The following is a 20,105-nucleotide window of genomic DNA, read 5'->3' as shown; positions in this document are numbered from 1 at the left end:
CTGCGTCTTGTTTCTTCGTATTTCTTTTGTCTTGTAAATGCTATATTCTAATATTTTCCTATACGTATGCCACATTCTCTTCAGTGTATCCTTTTAAACATTTAAATGAAGTTAACTTTATGATGTGCAAATTAAAGAACATTTGAAAAAATAGAAAAATGTAGAAACAAGAAAGAAGACCCCTCATTGTTCTTCAGACAAAGGAAGTCACTGTTAACACTGGAATGTGTTCTTTTTTGACTATTTTACACAGAAGACTTTTTAAAACTATGTTTGATAGTATAAGTGGTCTTTGATGTCTAAATATGATAATGTTAAGTGTTTTTCTTAATATGTTTTAATGGCTACAAAATTGAGTGGATGTATCTTAGTTTAAAAAACGTTTCCTCATTGTAGATCATTAAGATAATTTTTAATTATTTTACTATTGTAAATAGTGTTAGGGAAAGTATCTTTGTTTACTAAGCCAAGGAAGGGTGTATATTTATTTTGTGTTTATTTGTTTTATTTAGGGTGATTATTATTTCTTTAGCATAGATCCCAGAAGTTCAATTACAGTCTTTGGGAAAGGGTTTGGAGGCCTTGATAAGAAGGTCAATTTGCTTTCAAAACAGTATTTGCAATGTACTCTGGCGTTCATGAGTGTGTGTTTTTCACCTCATTCCTGCAACATTAAGTGTTCTCATTTTAAAAGAAAGGTTTGCTAATATAATATGTGAAAATGGCTTTTCTCTTGAATGAAACTGCTTATTAGTAAGGGTGCATACATTTCCATGAATTTGTTTATTATTAGCCCTTATTCATTAGGTCTTTCACCCCTTCTTTCCCCTTCCATCACCTCGTGCCCACATGCTAATTTCCTATGCTTATCCTTAGTCCCTTCTGCTCGCTTTTTAACCCCCAAAGTTAATTTTGTAATTCTCTTTTGTCTCATGTCCAGTAACTTGTGGGGCAGTGGGACCCAAACTGCGTTTTGAGAGCATTTCTGTGAGTTGTTCTCAGCAGGTGTCTTCAAGGCCCCAAGTTCTTTTTTTGTCCCCCACTGTGAAAAACTGATTGGCAGCTGGTGACGGGCAGGGCACTGGTGCTTGGCACTCACAGGAAGCCTTGCAGGAGGTGCCCAGAGTCACAGTGGAGGAAGTGCGGCCAAGCCAGCCCAAGGTGGGGGACCAGATGTCGCCCGATTATGTTCCATTGAAATCCAAACAAGGCCCCAGATTCAGGATCATTTCCTTGAGACTCCCCAGTTGGAAACTGGCACCGATTCAGAACCTCACAACAGCTGGTCTCCCCATGCTAGGATTTATGTGCCTTGCAGGGAACTTTACCTGTGTGTTATCGATTGATTTCTGTAAAGCAATCAAACAGTGTCTCGAAGACCCAAAGCGTACTGCTCTCTGCCGAAAATAAAAAGAGCCCGTATATCACTGAACACGCGAGCAGTCTTATTACAGGCTTGGGAACGCTGAGAAGGATGCGTTGTCCTTGTTATTTATGCCACCCATATTAACCTTGAGGCTGTATCCTGACACTTGCAGCTTGGCAATGACAATGCTCCACTCTTGTTAGGAGACTAAACCCACCCTTTGGAAATAAATTCTATTATAAGCTTTCAGGGGACACCAGCAGATGAGAAATCGTGCTTATGTTTCTCATCATCCAGTTCATGCTGGGAAATCTGAGAATCTTTCCAAAATCTCCTTACTTGTTATCGTCCAGGTCATTTGCATCTATGCCGTCCACTTTCCTGCTCCCAAGGAAGGTGAGCCGGAAGCCTGACAATTTCCTATTCTGAAGATCAAGGAGGAGAAGCAAACAGAAACCGTCACCCCCAAAGATATTGTAGTTGCTTGTGCTGAGCCGCAGAGGAAGGTTTTAATTTGAAAACAAAACAAGTATTTTTAAGAAAAACTAGAACAAAGAATAGTGAAAGTACATCAATTTATCTAATATTTAGCTAAATACGTATTCCTGACCTAGATCCAGGAACTCTATTTTAAGCATCGCCTTTATAACTGGCTGCTCCTGCTCTTTCCATCACCTGATAAGGTCTGGGTGACTCTCTCTTCCTCTCTCCCTCTCCCTCTGACTGCCTGGCAGTCCTCAACCCAGATTCTCAGACCTCACAGTGAGATTCTGGAGCTAGCCCTCTCCATTAGAAACAAACAAAATAAATTGTTTCCATTCCCCAAAGGAATGTGCTAAAGCCTTTTTTCCTCTTTAACATGGATGCAATTTAAATTTGGCAAGAGCTGGACACAGTATACCTCACTCTGAGGAGAAAGCCTTGTGAGAGAGACCCTTACAGAAAGACCCCTTCATCCTCCCTGTGAACTGTCAGCGACAGAAAGGAAGCAGGTCATGCCCTCAGCATCCACAGGGTTTCTGCAGAATCCTCACCCATTCCCTCATTCCACAAAAATGTCTTCAGTACCTACTATCTGAAAACCCTGTGTGCATGTTCCTCCCCGGCTGTTCCCGCAAGGCTGTGAAGTCAGAGCTTCTTACGGCGTGCATTTCGTTCCTTTCATCTTTTACCACACCAGGGGGGCCCAAATATCATTCAGTGACATTTCTCTTCATTACTCTGATTCAGAATCCTGCTTGTCTGTAACGCGCTCCGTAGGTGAGGAATTAAAGGGAAATAAGGATAGGACACGGCCCATTCGTGGCAGGCATTAAAGGGAAATCACCTGAGATGATCTGTCAAAAATTGATCAAAGACAATAATGTGATCAAGGGCCAACTCAAGCAGAACCGAAGAATATGCACATGACTCAGAAAAGCAGCCCTGGCCCTTGCCGGTGTCCTGCTTCTTCCTCCTTCCCTTCCCTGTTCCTCATCGACGCTGGTAAAACATTTCCTGCTCAAGAATCTAACAGATTCCAACATTTTTGCTCAAACACTGGATGTCATCTTGTTTCCCCTGGACTGGGGCGATCATCTCAGAGGGTCAGACCCCAGGTCAGTTAAGGCCAGAGGAAAGGGTCCTCTGAGGTCATGTTGGAGATGGACTTATTTGTCCTTCCTTAACTCTAAAAACACTTGATATTCTTTTTTTTTTTTTTGAATAGTTATTTTTGAATTTTATTTTATTTTTTTATACAGCAGGTTCTTATTAGTTATCCATTTTATACGTATTAGTGTATACGTGTCAATCCCAATCTCCCAGTTCATCCCGCCACCACCAACACCCCCCACCACTTTCCCCCCTGGTGTCCATTCGTTTGTTCTCTACATCTGTGTCTCTGTTTCTGCCCTGCAAACCGGTTCATCTGTACCATTTTTCGAGGTTCCACATATTTGCATTAATATACGATATTTGTTTTTCTAAAGACACTTGATATTCTTAACGTACCCTAGCCTGTCCTAGTAATCCTTTATTCATTGATCATACTCACAAATTCACCAAAACATTTACTGAATCAGTTTATACTTTGAGTCCGTTCCACTTTCATAACCCCTCCTATGGCACAGCACACAGCTTTTTATATTCCTCAGCTCACTTTATCCCTAGCCCCACTGTTCTGGGAACCGGCTGTCGTGTCCAGTTCACACAACCCACAATGGTTCTCATTTTATACCTTTTGAACAGTCTTTCTCTCATCCATTCTCCCTTCATCCTCTTCAATTCTTAAAACTGAAAAGATTCTCAAGGCTCCAAGTGAGCTCTGACCTCATCCTGCTTCTTTCTTTAGTGGCTCCCATAAAGCTTAGATTCATGACAATCAAAGTGAGAGGAGCATTGGGTCAGGGAGACATTTGGCTGGAGCAAGGGGTTGACCTACAGACAGAAAGTGACGAACAGCCCTTAAAAGTCCACTGTCCACTAATGAGGAAGGTTCCTGGTGAAGTGTCATAAATTCTACTCATCACTATGGACACTGGGGATTTTTCTGTTCACCTAAGATATTCGCAGAATGGTGACCTGCTCCCAAGGGATCAACAAAAGCAGGTGTGGGAAAGAGTCCACAGGCTGTGTGTAAGCTTACAGAATGTATCTCTACCCTTGAGTAGTCTGGAGAGGCTAAGGAAAATGTCTTTGATTTGGCTGAACTACGAGTACAGTGTAGTTAATCCTGTGGATCTCATACTGATCCGAACAAAGCTGGCCAACATATATGTCTTTGATTAATTATATTAAAATGGGGAGAATTAGGACTTGAAATACACGTTTTGGCAAATAAAGTCATTTAAAATATTGGCCTGTGTGTGCAAATAACAAGACATAAGACCGTAAGGAAAACATAAAACTGAAGATCTTTCCTGTGATCTAGATACAGAGCGTGAAGCATTTTTCTTCCTCCAGCAACCCCTCCCAAATGCAGTGTCTCACAAGGGAATATGAGCTTTATGACAGGGGCTTCCTGGTGGTGCAGTGGTTAAGAATCCGCCTGCCAATGCAGGGGACACGGGTTCGAGCCCTGGTCCGGGAAGATCCCACATGCCGCGGAGCAACTAAGCCCGTGAGCCACAACTACTGAGCCTGCGCTCTAGAGCCTGCGTGCCGCAACTGCTGAGCCCACGTGCCACAACTACTGAAGCCCATGTGCCTAGAGCCCGTGCTCCGCAGCAAGAGAAGCCACCGCAATGAGAAGCCTGCACACTGCAACGAAGACACAACACAGCCAAAAATAAAATAAATAAATAATTTTTTTTAAAAAAAGAAGACCTGGGGCTTCCCTGGTGGCGCAGTGGTTGGGAGTCCGCCTGCCGATGCAGGGGACGCGGGTTCGTGCCCCGGTCTGGGAGGATCCCGCATGCCGCGGAGCGGCTGGGCCCGTGAGCCATGGCCGCTGAGCCTGCGCGTCCGGAGCCTGTCCTCCGCAACGGGGGGGGCCACAACAGTGAGAGGCCCGCGTAACGCATAAAAAAAAAAAAAAAAAAAAAAAAAAAAAAGAAGACCTTTACGACATCTGTATGACTGGCATCGTTCCTAGAGCCTCAGGTTCACAGGGATCAAAACTAAGTGGTCTAGCGTGTGCCTTATTCAGCCTCCCTCAGCGGAATACATTGTTCAATAGCTAAAGACTGAAAACCAGTTTTAAAGAACGTGATGTGCCAGCTATGCCTTGGTTAATGAGAAACCCAGTTACACGTCAAGGAGGCTTATTAGTCACTCATGACCATATATAAAATTACGGTAGCTGCCTTTATAGCCCCCAAATTAGGCGGTAGTGAGGAATTTACCATATACTGACCAGTTTCTTGTCTCCTAAAACAGTAAGTCGTACGATGTCAGCATGGTCATAGTCCTGCAGTGCAGTTGTGAGCTGTCAGGCTCCCATCATTGTAACTATTCCCTTGATGAGTTTCACACACAGAGGCTGGAGCTGGCTATGTGATGACCGCGGGTGTGCAGTCATGATGCTGTGATGTGCTAGTCAGGTCCCCTTTGGGGACTGAAGGACTTACTTCCCCAGCAGCTGGGGATGCTGCCTCTTCAGCCCCTCACTGAAGGCCCTCTCCAGGAGCCACTCTCACCTGAACTGAGCTGTCTTGCTAAAGGTCAGGCCCCCTTCCCTGGGGCAGCCCCATTCCATCACTGGTCCATGCTTGATATAAAGACCTGGCCCACTTACCCCAATCTGGGGCAACACTGAACAGCCAGCCCAGCTTCAGAGCTCTTGGTGGGGTCAACTAAGGCCCTTGTTGAGACTGCATCATAGACACACTTCTCCCTCTGCCGTACCGCCCTTCCTTCTTTTCTCCAAACAGGCACTGATCCTCAGACACTCCCTAATAAACCTGAGTCTGCTGGTTCCCATCTCAGAGTCTGCTCCACAGGGAACCTGACCTGCGGTCAACTGTTGCAGACTCTTACAGACGAGGAGCTTGGGGTCCAGAAAGACCCCAGTTGGCTCAAAGTTATGTAGTCAGCTACTGGTGAATGGCTTCCTGGTCCTGTCTTCTCTCCACCTCTCCACAGCGAACAGAGCCTATGTGGTCACTGGAGTCTGGACTCAGTGCTGGCCACATAATCAACAGTGCAGCCTAAGCAAGACGAGAATGTGCAGGGAAATACTGCTTGAACAAAGACCTAGAAGGAGCACTGAACATGTTGTACTGTGCCCAGGGTAATCCGTTTCTTAGAAGCCTTCCTCCACCCAGTACCTACTGTCTGCCCACCCACACGTCGGTAACCACCAACATTGCTTTAGGTAGAAAGTGTGTCCTTTTCTGTTTGCAAAGCCAAATTAAGAGGCGACGGAGAAAAAGTTTTGAGCTTTGAGCTAAATTGCCTCTTTCTCCCTTGACTTTCCCCTGTAATCTTTGGGAGTTTGTGCTGTAAAGGTTCCTTCTGACAGTATTACCTTATGTCATGGAATCACTGTGAAAAAGAGCTAAGTTACAGCTACTTCTGTATGTGTTGAACAGTGCTTCTGCAGAAGCTTGAATTTAATTTAATAGATAATAGAGATGAACTTCAAGATTAAAACTGAAATCTTCCCCACTCCTTGTTTGTCGGTATGTCTGTGTGTGTGCATTTGTGTATGTATACGTATGGGTGTGTGTACGTGTGTGTTTGCACGGGTATATGTGGGTTTATGCGTGTGTGAATGTATGGGTGTGTGTTTGCATGGATGTGGGGGGGGTATGTGCGTGGATATGTGTGTGCTTGCACTGTGTATGTATGCATGCACGTGTATGCATGGATGTGTTTGCATGTGTGTATGTGTGGGTGTGTTTGCATGAATGTGTTTGCATATGCCTTATGGTGTACGCATATGTGTGTTTGCATGTGTGTGTGTGTGCACTGCACATTCTCTACTAACATGATGCCATTGGCAGGGTGCATGTCACTCTCTGGAGACTCACGGCTCTCTGCTTTCGATTACACTCAGTCTAGTCCAAAACCCCTCTGAACTAATCCTAATCAACTTGGAAGCCACCAGTCTCAGGCATGAGGCTGTCAAATGTGAGTGTTTGCAGATGTCAGTGAAGATGGCAGGAATCCAGGAGGACAGATCAAGGCTTAGTCACTGAAAAATGCATGCCAGTGCATCGTAGCTCCAGAGCACCCTCGCAGCCGTAAGAAAAATGTGTCGTGACAATAAATCAATAACCTCTTGGAGATGATTCTTTTCTGAAATATCCCTGATTAATTATGCCAACGCACACTTGGCCACAGTACTTTGCTCCAGCATTAACTTAATGCTTTTTGCGTGAAGCAGGATTATAACTCGTTCTCATAAGTCAAATTTGACATTTCAAATTGGGCTTTAAAGGTTTGGGTTATAGATTTTATAACGTCTTCATGTCAAACATAATTGCTCTTATTGCTGCAATCAATAAACGTTTGCCAGTCAATCAGAATAACATTTATTTTATCATAAACAAGGCTAAATTAAAACCATTTGAAATCATTGTATTTGAAGACTCAGTGAAGAAGGTTCTTTAGGACCATGGAAATCTGCTTGTGTGCTGTGGTGGAAGAGTGCGGGGAAATTACCAAAGTTGATGGAAATGTGTTACTATTCTCTCACTTCAAAAGAATTAATGCCTCTCTACATTTTGTGAACATGTAGCTTTATTTGGGGGACTTAGTCCCAGATGAATATGGTTTGGGGCAAAGTAGTCCCCTTCTTTTCTGTAATAGAAAATTATAATTTTTGTACCTTCAAGATGAAGGTACTTTTTAAGTTATTTATATACAGCATCCAGGAACTTATTTTTTTATTCATCTTAAATTGCCAGGGTTTTTTTTTTTTTTTTAAATAGTAAAACTAATGGAAAATAGGGTTTACCTAAGAGAAAGTCATACTATCATGGTCCTTGAACAAAGGTTTGTTGAGACCCTGTTAAGTTGCCTGCACGGGGAAGAGAGCTGAGTGTACAGCGGTCAGTAAAGCTTGTTTCTTCTCCCTAAAGAAGTGTTCCCCACGCCTCAGGGTCCCCTTCCTTGGTGTTCACTGTAGCATTATGTGGCATATTAATATTCAGTATCTTCACAGCTGCATCGGCCTCGAATAGTGTCCGCATCACTCCTGTTAATAACAGCCCGTTGACCAGAACTCGTCCCAACGGCCCCACCTAGCTGTGAAGGGGCAGAGGTCTGTGAGGGATGATTCTCTGATGAGCAGAAAATGACCTTGCCTTAAGTGTGAACTAAAGAGAAGGTCCCAAATATCAAGGGGATTACAGTCAGAGAGAGGAGCGTGAGCAGAGGCATGGCCCTGGAAAGCCTCTTGGTGGAACGGTGAAGTTGCCAGTACAGAACGGTATGAGATTAGTCTAGAAAAGCAGGCTGAGTCCGATAGATAGTAAGTCTCTGAAGGCGATGCTAAGAAACTTGGATTTTGTTCTGAAGATAGTGAGAATCTTTTAGAGGAGGGAATCAGGTGGTCAGAATAACACTCACAGTGGAGGATGCAGGTGTGCATGCATGAGTGCATTCTATGGAGCTCGAAATAATTTTTGAGAATCGTATGAATAACATTACAATCCTAGTTTCTTATTTTTTCAGTTTCTTTTTTAATTTCAGAGCACTCCTGAGTTCCGTTTTTCTCTACTTGCTCCCTGAACTGGACTGTGTGCTGTAAAGTTTACTGATGACAGGAACGCTTGATTGAATTTCCTTTCCCTTGCCTTCTACTGAGACTGTATCTTCCATTGCTCTTCCTTCCACCCCTCTTCAACCCACCCACTAAATGCTTTCCAAGTACTTTTAAGGAGAGTAGACCAAAGAAAAGACAAGAAACGAACACGAGTAGCATCTCAGAGAGTGCCTGTCTGTGTCAGCGGATTGGGGTTATTCTTACTCCTGCCGCTCTGCCTACCTGAGGCCCTTAGTACCCATGGGACTTATCCCCAAACATGAGCACAAAGCCTGGTCTGACAGTCTGCCTTTTAAACTTGGGTGCAGAGGCCACTCATCTCTCAGCCCCTGAGTCCCCCTGAGGTGAATGGCTGGGTGAGGGAAGGGCCAGGCTCCTTCTCGCAGGCACAGCCATGAGACCAAGAGCTTCCCTTCCCTGTACCCGTCCTTCCATTGACTGTTCCCAATCCTCACGTCTTCCCAAGGGCTTCACAGGTCATAGAGCATCACCGTTAATGGATAAGCTCAGAAGCCAAATTGCCCAAGTCTAAGCCCAAACCCACCACCTTCCAGTTGGTAACCTCAAGCAACTTCTCAACTCTGTGCCTCAGTTTTTGTAAAACAGAATTGATGTCAACAAATGCCTCAGAGGAGCAATGTGAGATGTAAATGACTTTAATCCGCGTAGAGGACTGGCATGCAGTAGATATTAGATGACATTAGTGAGCACTTTGTCTTAAGTGAGAAATATCCCAAAATAAATTATTTTTTGTATATACTGTACAAGCCACTTTTACTATAGAATCTCATACAATCCTCATGCAGCCCTAATGAATTTGGTCTTTTCTGAGCTGAGAGACTCCACGTTTGTATTAGCCTAATTGAAATGCATTCCCAAGAACAGCCAGCCGTCTGTTGGGGCAAGGATCTTTGTCTGCTCTGTTCTGGGATATATTTAAATACCTGAAATCGTGAGTGGCACATGGCAGGAATACAATCAGCGTTTACTGAATGAATGAACAAACAGGCAAGATTGGGGAGCAGTGTGTGTCACAGTAAAAACACAGATTTGTGGTCTGGTAGATCTGAGGTCTGAGGCTGGCTGCCCCGTTTACTAGTTCTACATGACCTCTGACAAGTTAATCCCTCTGTTCCTCCATTTCTTCATTTATAAAATGAAGGTGAAAATACCAATTTCAGGGCTTCCCTGGTGGCACAGTGGTTGAGAGTCCGCCTGCCGATGCAGGGGACATGGGTTCGCGCCCCGGTCAGGGAAGATCCCACATGCTGCGGAGCGGCTGGGCCCGTGAGCCATGGCCGCTGAGCCTGCGCGTCCGGAGCCTGTGCTCCGCAGCGGGAGAGGCCACAACAGTGAGAGGCCCGCGTACCGCAAACAAACAAACAAACAATTTCATTAGAGCTGCTCTAAGAATTAAACATGATGCTGGTGCAAAATGTTTAGCATAAAACTGAGCTTGTTTTAGTAGCTCAGGAAATGGTAGCCATTCTTATCACTGTGTATTTCTGCACATAAATGAATGACGGGGAAAGCAACATACGACACAGAGGGATGAATGAAGTGATTACCGTGTTTACCTATCATATATATGCTTTGCCAGAATTAAGACTAGCTTTCTTTTTTAACCTTTCCCCTATGCTGTTTTCAGTATTATGGTAATTATTAAAGTAAAAGAGAAAAGAGTAGAAACGGGGAAATTGTAGGTAAGCAGGCTGAGGAGAGGTAGGGGAGAGGGGATGCTGAGGAAGACCTAGAAGAAAGTCATGGAGAGAATCAAGTCCGTTTCTTGAGGAAAGAGCGAGAAGGAAGGAAAGGAGGAAGGAGTGAGGAGCATGTCGGTAGATAAATCTCTCCTCTCTGCAGTCCGTCCTCCACCCAGCCTCCAACTTGCTCTTTCTACTATTAATACCCAAATATGTTTCTCCTGTGTCTATATATCTTCAACTCTATGGAGGAGTTTAAGCCTATAGAGCTAGCTCTGCTTCTTACAGGGCAAAGTCCATATACAAGTCTTCCACATATGGCTTCTGCCTACCTCACCTGTCCAGACGTAAGTCTTCATGCTCTTTCATGTCCTACAACGGTGACGGTCCCTCGGTGGTCTGTACTGTGCTCCACACACCATTTCTTCTTCTTGGCCTTGTGAATGAACTTCTTCCTTTACCCTTTCTTCTGCTTGTGAAGCCCTAGTCACACATAAAAACCCGGTTGAAATGTCTCCTGCTGCATGAATCCTTTCCTCAACCCGCCCTAGCAGACCAGATCACTCTGACCATTGCACTGTTGCGAGTCTGCACGTCTGAATGCATCTCATCATATTACAATCACTTGATCATCTGAGGGCAGTAATTCGAGGTGCTCTTCTGTGAGAACCCCAAACGCTAATTGTGATATGTTCACGGAAGAAGTGAATATTAGGTCATTTTCAAGTCGCTGTTACGTTTTAAGGTACAACATGGGTTAATTCTGGACTCACATTCACAAAAAGAAGAATTCCTTTTGTTGGCCCACAGGCTGCTGGGCTGAAAAGAAGGCACCACTCTGGAGCTCCCCAGTAATGCCACAGATGCTTGGCACCTTGTGGATACCTTCATTAGGAAGATTCAGGGAGAGATATTAACTTCTCTCAAGTCATATTAAAAATGCTTTTTAAATGCAAAAATAACAGCCCAGTAAAATGGTGCCACTGTCTTAGCGTAATTGTTTCTGTAATGCATCATTTGCTCTTAATTGCAAGGATATGCATGGCTTGGTTTAATGCGTGGCACTATTTTGTTTATTTGGCCTCATTATTAAAACCATATCCTAAGAGCTGTCGGGGCTAATGTTAGAACTGGATGAGTCCATAAAGCATTCTGGAAATGCCTGGAACATATTGGCGCTTGATAAATATTGGTTCCACCTGAATCTGAGTTTCTGCCCCTGGGTCACTTTTCTAACGTCATTCTGAGATGCCCGTGTAAGCACATCTCAGACGGATTTGACAGCCGGCAGGAATGGGTATCCAACACCACACAGGAAAGGCACAATTTTAAAAGCTCTGGCAGTTTTTGGGGAGATTCTGTGTCATATTGTACCGGCATGACCACATTAAAACCAGCACCTCAGCCCTTAGGAGAGGGAGGCCCGTGACGTGGGAAAGTTCCATTTGACTCCTGGAGACTGGAAACTACTGAGGTTAAAACGGGCAGTTTTCTGTCACTCAAAGCACTAAAATATCCCTACTGTGAAGAGAGTGAGGGAAGGTGGCGAATCCTGAGCTGACCCATCAGTAAAATTAATAACGACAGTTTCTGGTGGCAGGATAAGACATTTGGTCAGGGTTTCAGAGTTAAAAATGTAGGTTTTTTAGAGCCTGCATCAGCTTTGTTTCCAAGCTTCCTGGGATGACATTGCCATGTCCTCACATCCACTGACTCTGAAGTTATGCTTGTTCCAGGGGAAGCCCCACCCCAGCTCTGTGCATGCCCCACCCAACGCTGCTTTTCCCTGCGTTCATCAGACGTTTGCCTTATTTGGAGAGCCCGGAAGATTTGCAAAGCTTAGCATCAGTTAGTGTTTTGTGATTTTTTTTTTTTTGCCAGTCTTTCTCATGTCACCCTTCCTATCGTTTTTAGAACACATTTTGCTAACACGATGGGCTTTATCTTCAAACTTGGAAATTCCTTCTTGCTTTATTACAGCACAAAAATTTCTATTTTAATCCCCTTTTACTCTAGATGTGGTTAAGGGGTGGGGGGGAGCAAAGGAACAAAATATTCATGTTACAATATGAAATTAATAAGAATTATTAATTTTACCTTTCTGTATCCTAGAGCAGTTTTCCGTATTATTTTTATTTATGATATACCTGTCAATTGTTAGGACATCATAAGGACTCTCCCTCACCGCATCCTCTCCAGCAAGTCTGGTCACACCTCTAGCCCTGCCTGCAGGCAAGTACCCACAAGAATGCAGGTGCTCTGAACGTGTACACACACACACACACACACACACACACACACACACGCACACAGCCATCCTTCAACTTTTTATTTACGATCAAAAGTTGTTGTAGGTTAGGGGCTTCCTTGGTGGCACAGTGGTTGAGAGTCTGCCTGCCAATGCAGGGGACACGGGTTCGAGCCCTGGTCCGGGAAGATCCCACATGCCGCAGAGCGGCTGGGCCCGTGAGCCACGGCCGCTGAGCCTGCACGTCCAGAGCCTGTGCTCTGCAGCAACAGAGGCCGCGATAGTGAGATGCCCACGCACCGCGATGAAGAGTGGCCCCCGCTTGCCACAACTGCAGAAAGCCCTCACGCGGAAACGAAGACCCAACACAGACATAAATTAAAAAAATAAAAAAAAAAAAAGTTGTCATAGGATATAAGGAAAACTAGATATCCTGACAACCATAAAGGCAAGAACTGTGGTCTACTGTCATGGGGACCACCATGAGCGCTACTCCACTGGAAGCCAGTAAACCAAATGCCGCAGCACAGGCTCCGGACGCGCAGGCTCAGCGACCATGGCTCACGGGCCCAGCCGCTCCGCGGCACGTGGGATCTTCCCGGACCGGGGCACGAACCTGCATCCCCTGCATCGGCAGGCGGACTCTGAACCACTGCGCCACCAGGGAAGCCCCAATCTCATTTTTAAGGAGCTCACCTGGCAATTTGATGCATCTATTACTTGAGGACATTCCCAGAGGTCTGCCTGCACTCTACAGATGCAAATAAGTGGATATGGGGTTGCCGGCTCTCTCATTATCCAGGTAGGCAGGGGCTGGTCTGGCACACCTCGTGTTCAAAAGCTGCTTTTGCTTCCAAGGAAGAAACAATCCTTTTTGTCTTTTTTTTTTAAATTCATTTTTATTGGCAAATAGTTGATTTACAATGTTGTGTTAGTTTCTGCTGTACAGAAAAGTGAGTCAGTTATACATATACATATATGAACTCTTTTTTAGATTGTATTCCTGTATAGATCATTACAGGATATTGAATAGAGTTCCCTGGGCTATACAGTAGGTCCTTATTAGTTATCTATTTAATATATAGTAGTGTGTATGTGTCAATCCCAATCTCCCAATTTATCCCTCCCCCGCTTCCCCCTTGGTAACCATGTTTGTTTTCTACATCTGTGACTCTATTTCTGTTTTGTAAATAGGTTCATTTGTGCCATTTTTTTAGATTCCACGTATAAGCGATATCATACGATATTTGTCTTTCTCTGTCTGACTTACTTCACTCAGTATGACAATCTCTAGGCCCATCCATGAGGCTGCAAATGGCATTATTTTGTTCTTTTTTATGGCTGAGTAATATTCCATTGTATATATGTACCACATCTTCTTTATCCATTCCTCTGTTGATGGACATTTAGGTTGCTTCCATGTCCTGGCTATTCAAAAGATACATGTATCCCACTGTTCACTGAAACAATTTTTAATCTTTGTTCATATGGTATGGTAGCAGTACTCTTCTATTTAAAAAAAAAAAAAATACTTTGGAGAGAAGGAGAAAGACCAGAGAAATTGCAGGTGAACAGAGTCCTCAAATCTTGTCTAATATTTTTTGTGTTGTACACTCTGACTGCAGCTCTGATGCTAGAGCTCTAAAGTAATCTGGAGTGCTCCCATAATGCATTCGCTCCACTTGCCTGAATCTGTACTGTCACACAGCATATATTTTTATCCTTCTATTTATTCCACAGCAGAGTTTATTATAAAACTTCCCTTTAGTTTATAGGCTACTGAATGCCATCACAGATAATGAAAATATTTTTCCCCATAGCAAGTCCAGATCCTTCTTGTGTCATGTAAATTCATTTCTTTAATCTTGTTAAATACCATTAAGTTCCTCCATCAATACCTAAACTTCCTACTCATCTGTCTTTCCATTTTTCTGGCAAAAGATCACCTGTTCATAAATCAAATAATTTAGCATTTAGAAGGTACAGCTACAATTTACAGATAATCTGTTCCAGTGCATAGGTGTGTCTCTCATTGTATGTGAGATAATTTATGTGGTACAGGCGCCTGGCATTAAATACTATTGAATCACCTGGTGAAACGGTAGTTCTCCCTCAATTATCTTTCAGTCCTTCTGATTTCATTTAGAAGAGTCTGTATTACATTCTAGTATGTCTTTAATGCCCCTCTAATACTGACTAACATCCCTATTTAGCAGGCCTCAGAATCAAACAGGCAAACATGTCTATCAAACATTTATTAAGATCAATTCGTTTTCATTGTATTTGTTTTTGTGGTTATCTTTCTTAATGTGTTCCATTTATGAGAGTTTATAAATCTCATAAGTTTTCCTTTAAATATATTTATTTAAGAAAAAATGTGAATTGACTAAGAAAATAATTTTTGCTTTAAAACTCAAGTAGCATGAGACAGGACTGCATTAGGACTTTTGACTTTAGTAGGCACTTTGCATTTGTGGGTCCCTTCCTCCATATAATATTATTCAGAATGCTATATGCCACAGGAAAGAACTCATTTAGTAAAATACGTTTTTCACAGTGAAAATCTTTTTTTTTTTTTTTTTTTTTTTGTGGTACGCGGACCTCTCACTGTTGTGGCCCCTTCCGTTGTGGAGCACAGGCTCCGGACGTGCAGGCTCAGCGGCCATGGCTCACGGGCCCAGCCGCTCCGCGGCATGTGGGATCTTCCCGGACCGGGGCACGAACCCTTGTCCCTTGCATCGGCAGGCGGACTCTCAACCACTGCGCCACCAGGGAAGCCCGAAAATCTTTTTATTTTGAGGCTCAACCAAAAAATAGTTCTTGTCTGTTGAGAGACATCGTAAGTGATCTTCAGTCATGCACTCCCACAGGTTTTTTGAGTCAAAGATTATTTAACTCTGATATCTTCTAAAGATATAATTCTAATATAGAAAGCAGAGCATGGAATTTGGAGACAGACGGAATTGGTCTTGAACCCTCTCCAGACTTAATAGCTCTGTGATCTTGGGCAAGACAATTACCTTTTATGAGTCCTTATTATCTCATCTGCAGGATGGAGTCGGTAACTCCCACTTAAGATATGGTTTTGAAGATTAAATTATCTCCACCAATATTCATTGAGCCCCTCCTATGTGCCAGGCTCTTTTTTAAGTTCTACAAATACCACAGTGAACAAAACATAAGCTTACCATTCTTGTCCAGCTGATGGTCTTACATGGAGTTGAATATTTCCTTGCTGGTTCTTAAGTCATTGAAGCAGAGTGTTGCCCGGGAGTGGATTAGAACTGAATTTCGTGTACTCCTAGTTCTAAAATAATTATCCCTCTTGCTGCTACAGATTTTGAGTCACAATTAGCTACCAAAGGTTACTTAGAGATTCAGCAAGACCTTTTGTAGATTTTTTTACCGATTCTTTTTTTTTTTTTTTTTTAGTTCATAAAACTTCAGCTACCTTCAGGGAAACATTCGCTATAAATATTTTGCACTATTTTTACCTTTGTTAATATATACTGTTTATCTGTAAACATAATTTGCATTATAAATTTTTAGAAAGGCAGATACACATTCTTCAGTGCCTGTAAATTCTTGATGATAAACTGTTACCCTCATATAACATTTGCTGCTGGCCAGACTGACATAGGCACAGCTAGCCACCAAAAGATCTCTTGTCCTCACTTATGGAACAAGTAGCTCCTTTTTAGTTGTGATGATGCCAGAAATGGAGTGATCTGGAGAGATTTTCATCTTTCAAAGAGATTTTTTTTTTTGCCTGGCGTCACCAAAGCACATCCTAAGCTTTCCAGGTATGACATCTGTTGATCAGCAAGTAGGCTAGGTAAAATAAAGTTAACTGGATAACAAGAATATTCAGGTTAGTTATTTGAACTTATATAACTTTATAGAAAAATGAGTGAATTTTTACTCAGTTTGGAGCAATGGAGGAACAGGTAGAGCTTAGATATTTTTTAATATTAATGGGTCAAAAATAACATCATCAATCTACAACCCACACAGGCTATTAAGAGTCAGCATTATCTTCAGTGTAAACGTTTCACTTGCAGGTGTTTTTCTTCTACAAATGTTTCGATAAGTCTTGGCCTTAGGGCTAACCATATATTTGCATTTTACATGAATGCACTATTGTAAAACTGTTGTTGGCATCTCAAATTGTTGCTGAAATTCCAGGCCAATGTTATCTGAGGTGACTAGATTATAGTGAAAAAACCCAATAAAATAGATCTTTAAAATACATACTGTCTCTGTTTTGTACATTTTGTGTGGTTCCCTTCAGAGCTAATTATACTGTTTTAAAACAATAACAGAGGGCTTCCCTGGTGGCGCAGTGGTTGAGAGTCCGCCTGCCGATGCAGGGGACGCGGGTTTGTGTCCCGGTCCGGGAGGATCCCACATGCCGTGGAGCGGCTGGGCCCGTGAGCCATGGCCACTGAGCCTGCGCGTCCGGAGCCTGTGCTCCGCAGTGGGAGAGGCCACAACAGTGAGAGGCCCGCGTACCGCAAAAAAACAAAAAAAAGAATCAGTTAAATAAATGTTGGTCAGGGAATTCCCTGGCGGTCCAATGATTAGGACCCGGCACTTTCACCGCTGGGGCCCAGGTCCAGCCCCTGGTTGGGGAACTAAGATCCCACAAGCTGCTCGGCCAAAAATAAATAAATAAGTAAATAAATAAATTAAGTAAATGTTGGTACATCTATAAAATGGAGTTTTAAGCAGCTCTGGTCAGCATTTATATTCTAGAAGTATTTCTATAATTGCATATCAAAAAGTCTCATGCTTTAATCCCAAACAAAACTGCATGCACAGTATGATCTTAACTTCTTAGCTGTGTATAAATAATATGCACAAAGAGTGAGGGAAAAGAACGTGTAGCAAAATATTAACAGTCGTAATTTTTATTCCTTTCTTATGTTCCAACTTTTTTTCCCTATATATCTTTCTATAATTTCTATAATTTCCTGTAACGGGCATAAAGAAAATACAATTTTAAACATTAAGATATAGAAGAAAAAGAAGGGGAGCAATTGATAGACTGCACGTTTTCACGTCCATTCTACCTCCTAGGTGAGTCATATACCGCTCTCTGCTGCAGCACTTTTGATAGAAATTTACACTATCCATTCTCCTACTGAAGACAAATAGCTAATTAGGGGTGATGATAAGAACCTGTGTCACCTGGTCTCTGTTCTTTTTCAGCACACGACGGTTTTGCCCTTTATATTAATTGAGATGAGGACATCACACCATGCGTATCCCAGCAGGAGCAGCGGACTGGCCGCCATATGTACCTTCTCTGTTGGCTATATATTATGGTAAGGACAGTGCCTGCTGGGCTTTCTTATTGTATTCGATTTTGCACTGCTAAATTTGAGCACATATTTCATTATGGATATAATCACTAACAGATTCACACTGCGTGCCTCATTTGGTCCAAGACCTGGGCTTTGTCTCATTTCCCCAGATGCTTATATTTTTAGAAAGTATATGCCAAACCTCACACAACAGGAATTTGTTGAACAATTCCATGTAAGCAGTGGTTCTTCCAAGGCTACATTTTTCAACTCTTTTTCAAACTAAATGTTTTTCTTGGACATCAGTTTTATTGCTTAAGGGCTTTTTTGCTTGGGATTTTTTGTTGTTGTTGCTTTTTTTGGGAGTGAGGGAGTTGTAGCAAATGCAAATGAGGACAGAAGAAATGACCTCTTAGAGGAGTGACTTCTATCCTCTAAATGAAACAAGTGAAAATGTACATTTTCCTGAGTCAGTTTAAAACCTTTCCCAGAATTCGCTATTACATATAGCATGCATCTAATGGTTTTGTTTTGAAAAATTGGGGTAAATAAATAGCAGGAAATCTCTACTTGGTCTCTTGGGCATGAATAAGCCCCAAGTGTGAGGTGCCAAATTTATCTGGTAAAAGAATTTTTGCCTGTTGAGTTTACTTCACTTTAATTTCAGTTCTAACCATGTTTTAACATTTCAGAATTATTTATCTTAAGATAATTTCTTATTTCTCTGTATAATTCCAAGTGCTCTTTGATATATTAGCATACACAGAAAAGGTCTCTCCCCTCAGCATTTCCACCTCTTGGGACTCTCTTTTCCTGTGTTCTGGGTCACCATCACCTCCTTTAAGTCTTTAGGACTGAATCACGTTCTTGCAAACCCAGGACTGCACTTAATCCCACCAAAATCCTGGAGCACTTTGGGAGGTCCAGTCCCTGTGGAGCGTTTTGCTCCAGCCAGTCCAGAGATATAAAATAAGGGTCGGTACAGTACTTCACATACTTTGCCTGAATGATCACATAATGCTCCAAATCTGAACAAAAAGGGAATTCGCTTTTAGGAAGCCACGCCCTGTGGCTGGATCTAAGGGGACATCCAGGCTACAGACCCCAGAACAAACACGCGGTCATGTTCAATTCCATCTGCCACTTCATTGATGAGTCACCGACTGTTCACGAGGACTGGGGAACGTTTGTTTTCCTAGTGACTTTTTAGATTTTTTTTTCTACCCAAAACATTAAGTATTGGCTTTCTCTGAAAGAAAAAATTCAAATGATCCGGGCTCACAGGTGAAGTGTGACTGTGAAATTATATCTTAAAAATGAATTCATGTGCTTTATACATAAGAACTTGATGTTCAAATGACTCTTATCTTTCAGAAGAGTCAGGTAGGAAAGCTAACAGTTATTCCAGGGTTGCTACGATGTTTACAACACGTCTGGAACTGCCTATAGATTTAGTTTAAAAATCAAATGCCCAGGCTTCCCTGGTGGCGCAGTGGTTAAGAATCCGCCTGCCAACGCAGGGGACACAGGTTCAAGCCCTCGTCTAGGAAGACCCCATATGCCACGGAGCAACTAAGCCCATGCACCACGACTACTGAGCCTGCGCTCTAGAGCCGGCAAGCCACAATTACTGAGCCCGGTGCCACAACTACTAAAGCCCGCAAACCTAGAGCCCGTGCTCCGCAACAGGAGTAGCCCCCACTCTCCACAACTAGAGAAAGCCCACGCGCAGCAACGAAGACCCAACGCAACCAAAAATAATAAATAAATAATAAATTTTGAAAGTAAAAATAAAATGCCCTTCCCACCTCTCCCCGCAAAACACAGTCTCATTACTTTGCACTCATATTCACTTACCTGTGGGAAGGGAGGACTTTTACTCTGGGAACTCTGGGTGTATTTCTGTGAATTCATTTATATGCCATTAAATTATCTGAATCTTGTAGAGCCCCAGAGATTTTAGGAACTACATACTTTCTGATGGCTTTTCTTCCACTGTGGGTGCAATCAGTCCACATTCCAAAGAGACACGTGGGAAATACCACATAGTCTTCATTGTAGACCCCCAAGATCCCTCATTAAAATGAAGCATTACTCACGCTTTCTGTGCCAAGGGCGGCCTGCCAGCTCTGCACCCTCCCTGAGCAAACCAGTGCTTGTTTGGACACGTATCTGCATTAACCAGCGAATTCTCCCAGCTATGTTCTGAGAAAGCTTTCAAAGTAGACTTTTTCCTTTGGTGTTCTGCCCTAGGCATTCATAGCTATGCCAAGAGCTAAACAATGCCCTT

At 42.9% G+C, this 20,105-nt stretch overlaps 1 protein-coding gene across 4 annotated transcripts in view; it reads left to right on the top strand.

The window, feature by feature from the left end:
- Positions 1–20,105, top strand: part of AIG1 (androgen induced 1) — a 234,042-nt gene that overhangs the window by 174,532 nt on the left and 39,405 nt on the right. For all 4 annotated transcript variants that reach the window (XR_004352526.1, XM_032651161.1, XM_032651162.1 and 1 more), the window contains exon 4: positions 17,721–17,836. Coding sequence is in view for 3 of the 4 variants with exons in the window: in XM_032651161.1 (XP_032507052.1) it covers positions 17,721–17,836 (116 nt within the window). In the remaining variant the exon portion in view is untranslated. The remainder of the gene's footprint in view (positions 1–17,720; positions 17,837–20,105) is intronic.

This window comes from Phocoena sinus, chromosome 12 (assembly GCF_008692025.1).
Source record: "Phocoena sinus isolate mPhoSin1 chromosome 12, mPhoSin1.pri, whole genome shotgun sequence".
Classification (NCBI taxonomy): domain Eukaryota; kingdom Metazoa; phylum Chordata; class Mammalia; order Artiodactyla; family Phocoenidae; genus Phocoena; species Phocoena sinus.
This window is presented reverse-complemented; position numbering and strand designations above follow the sequence as displayed.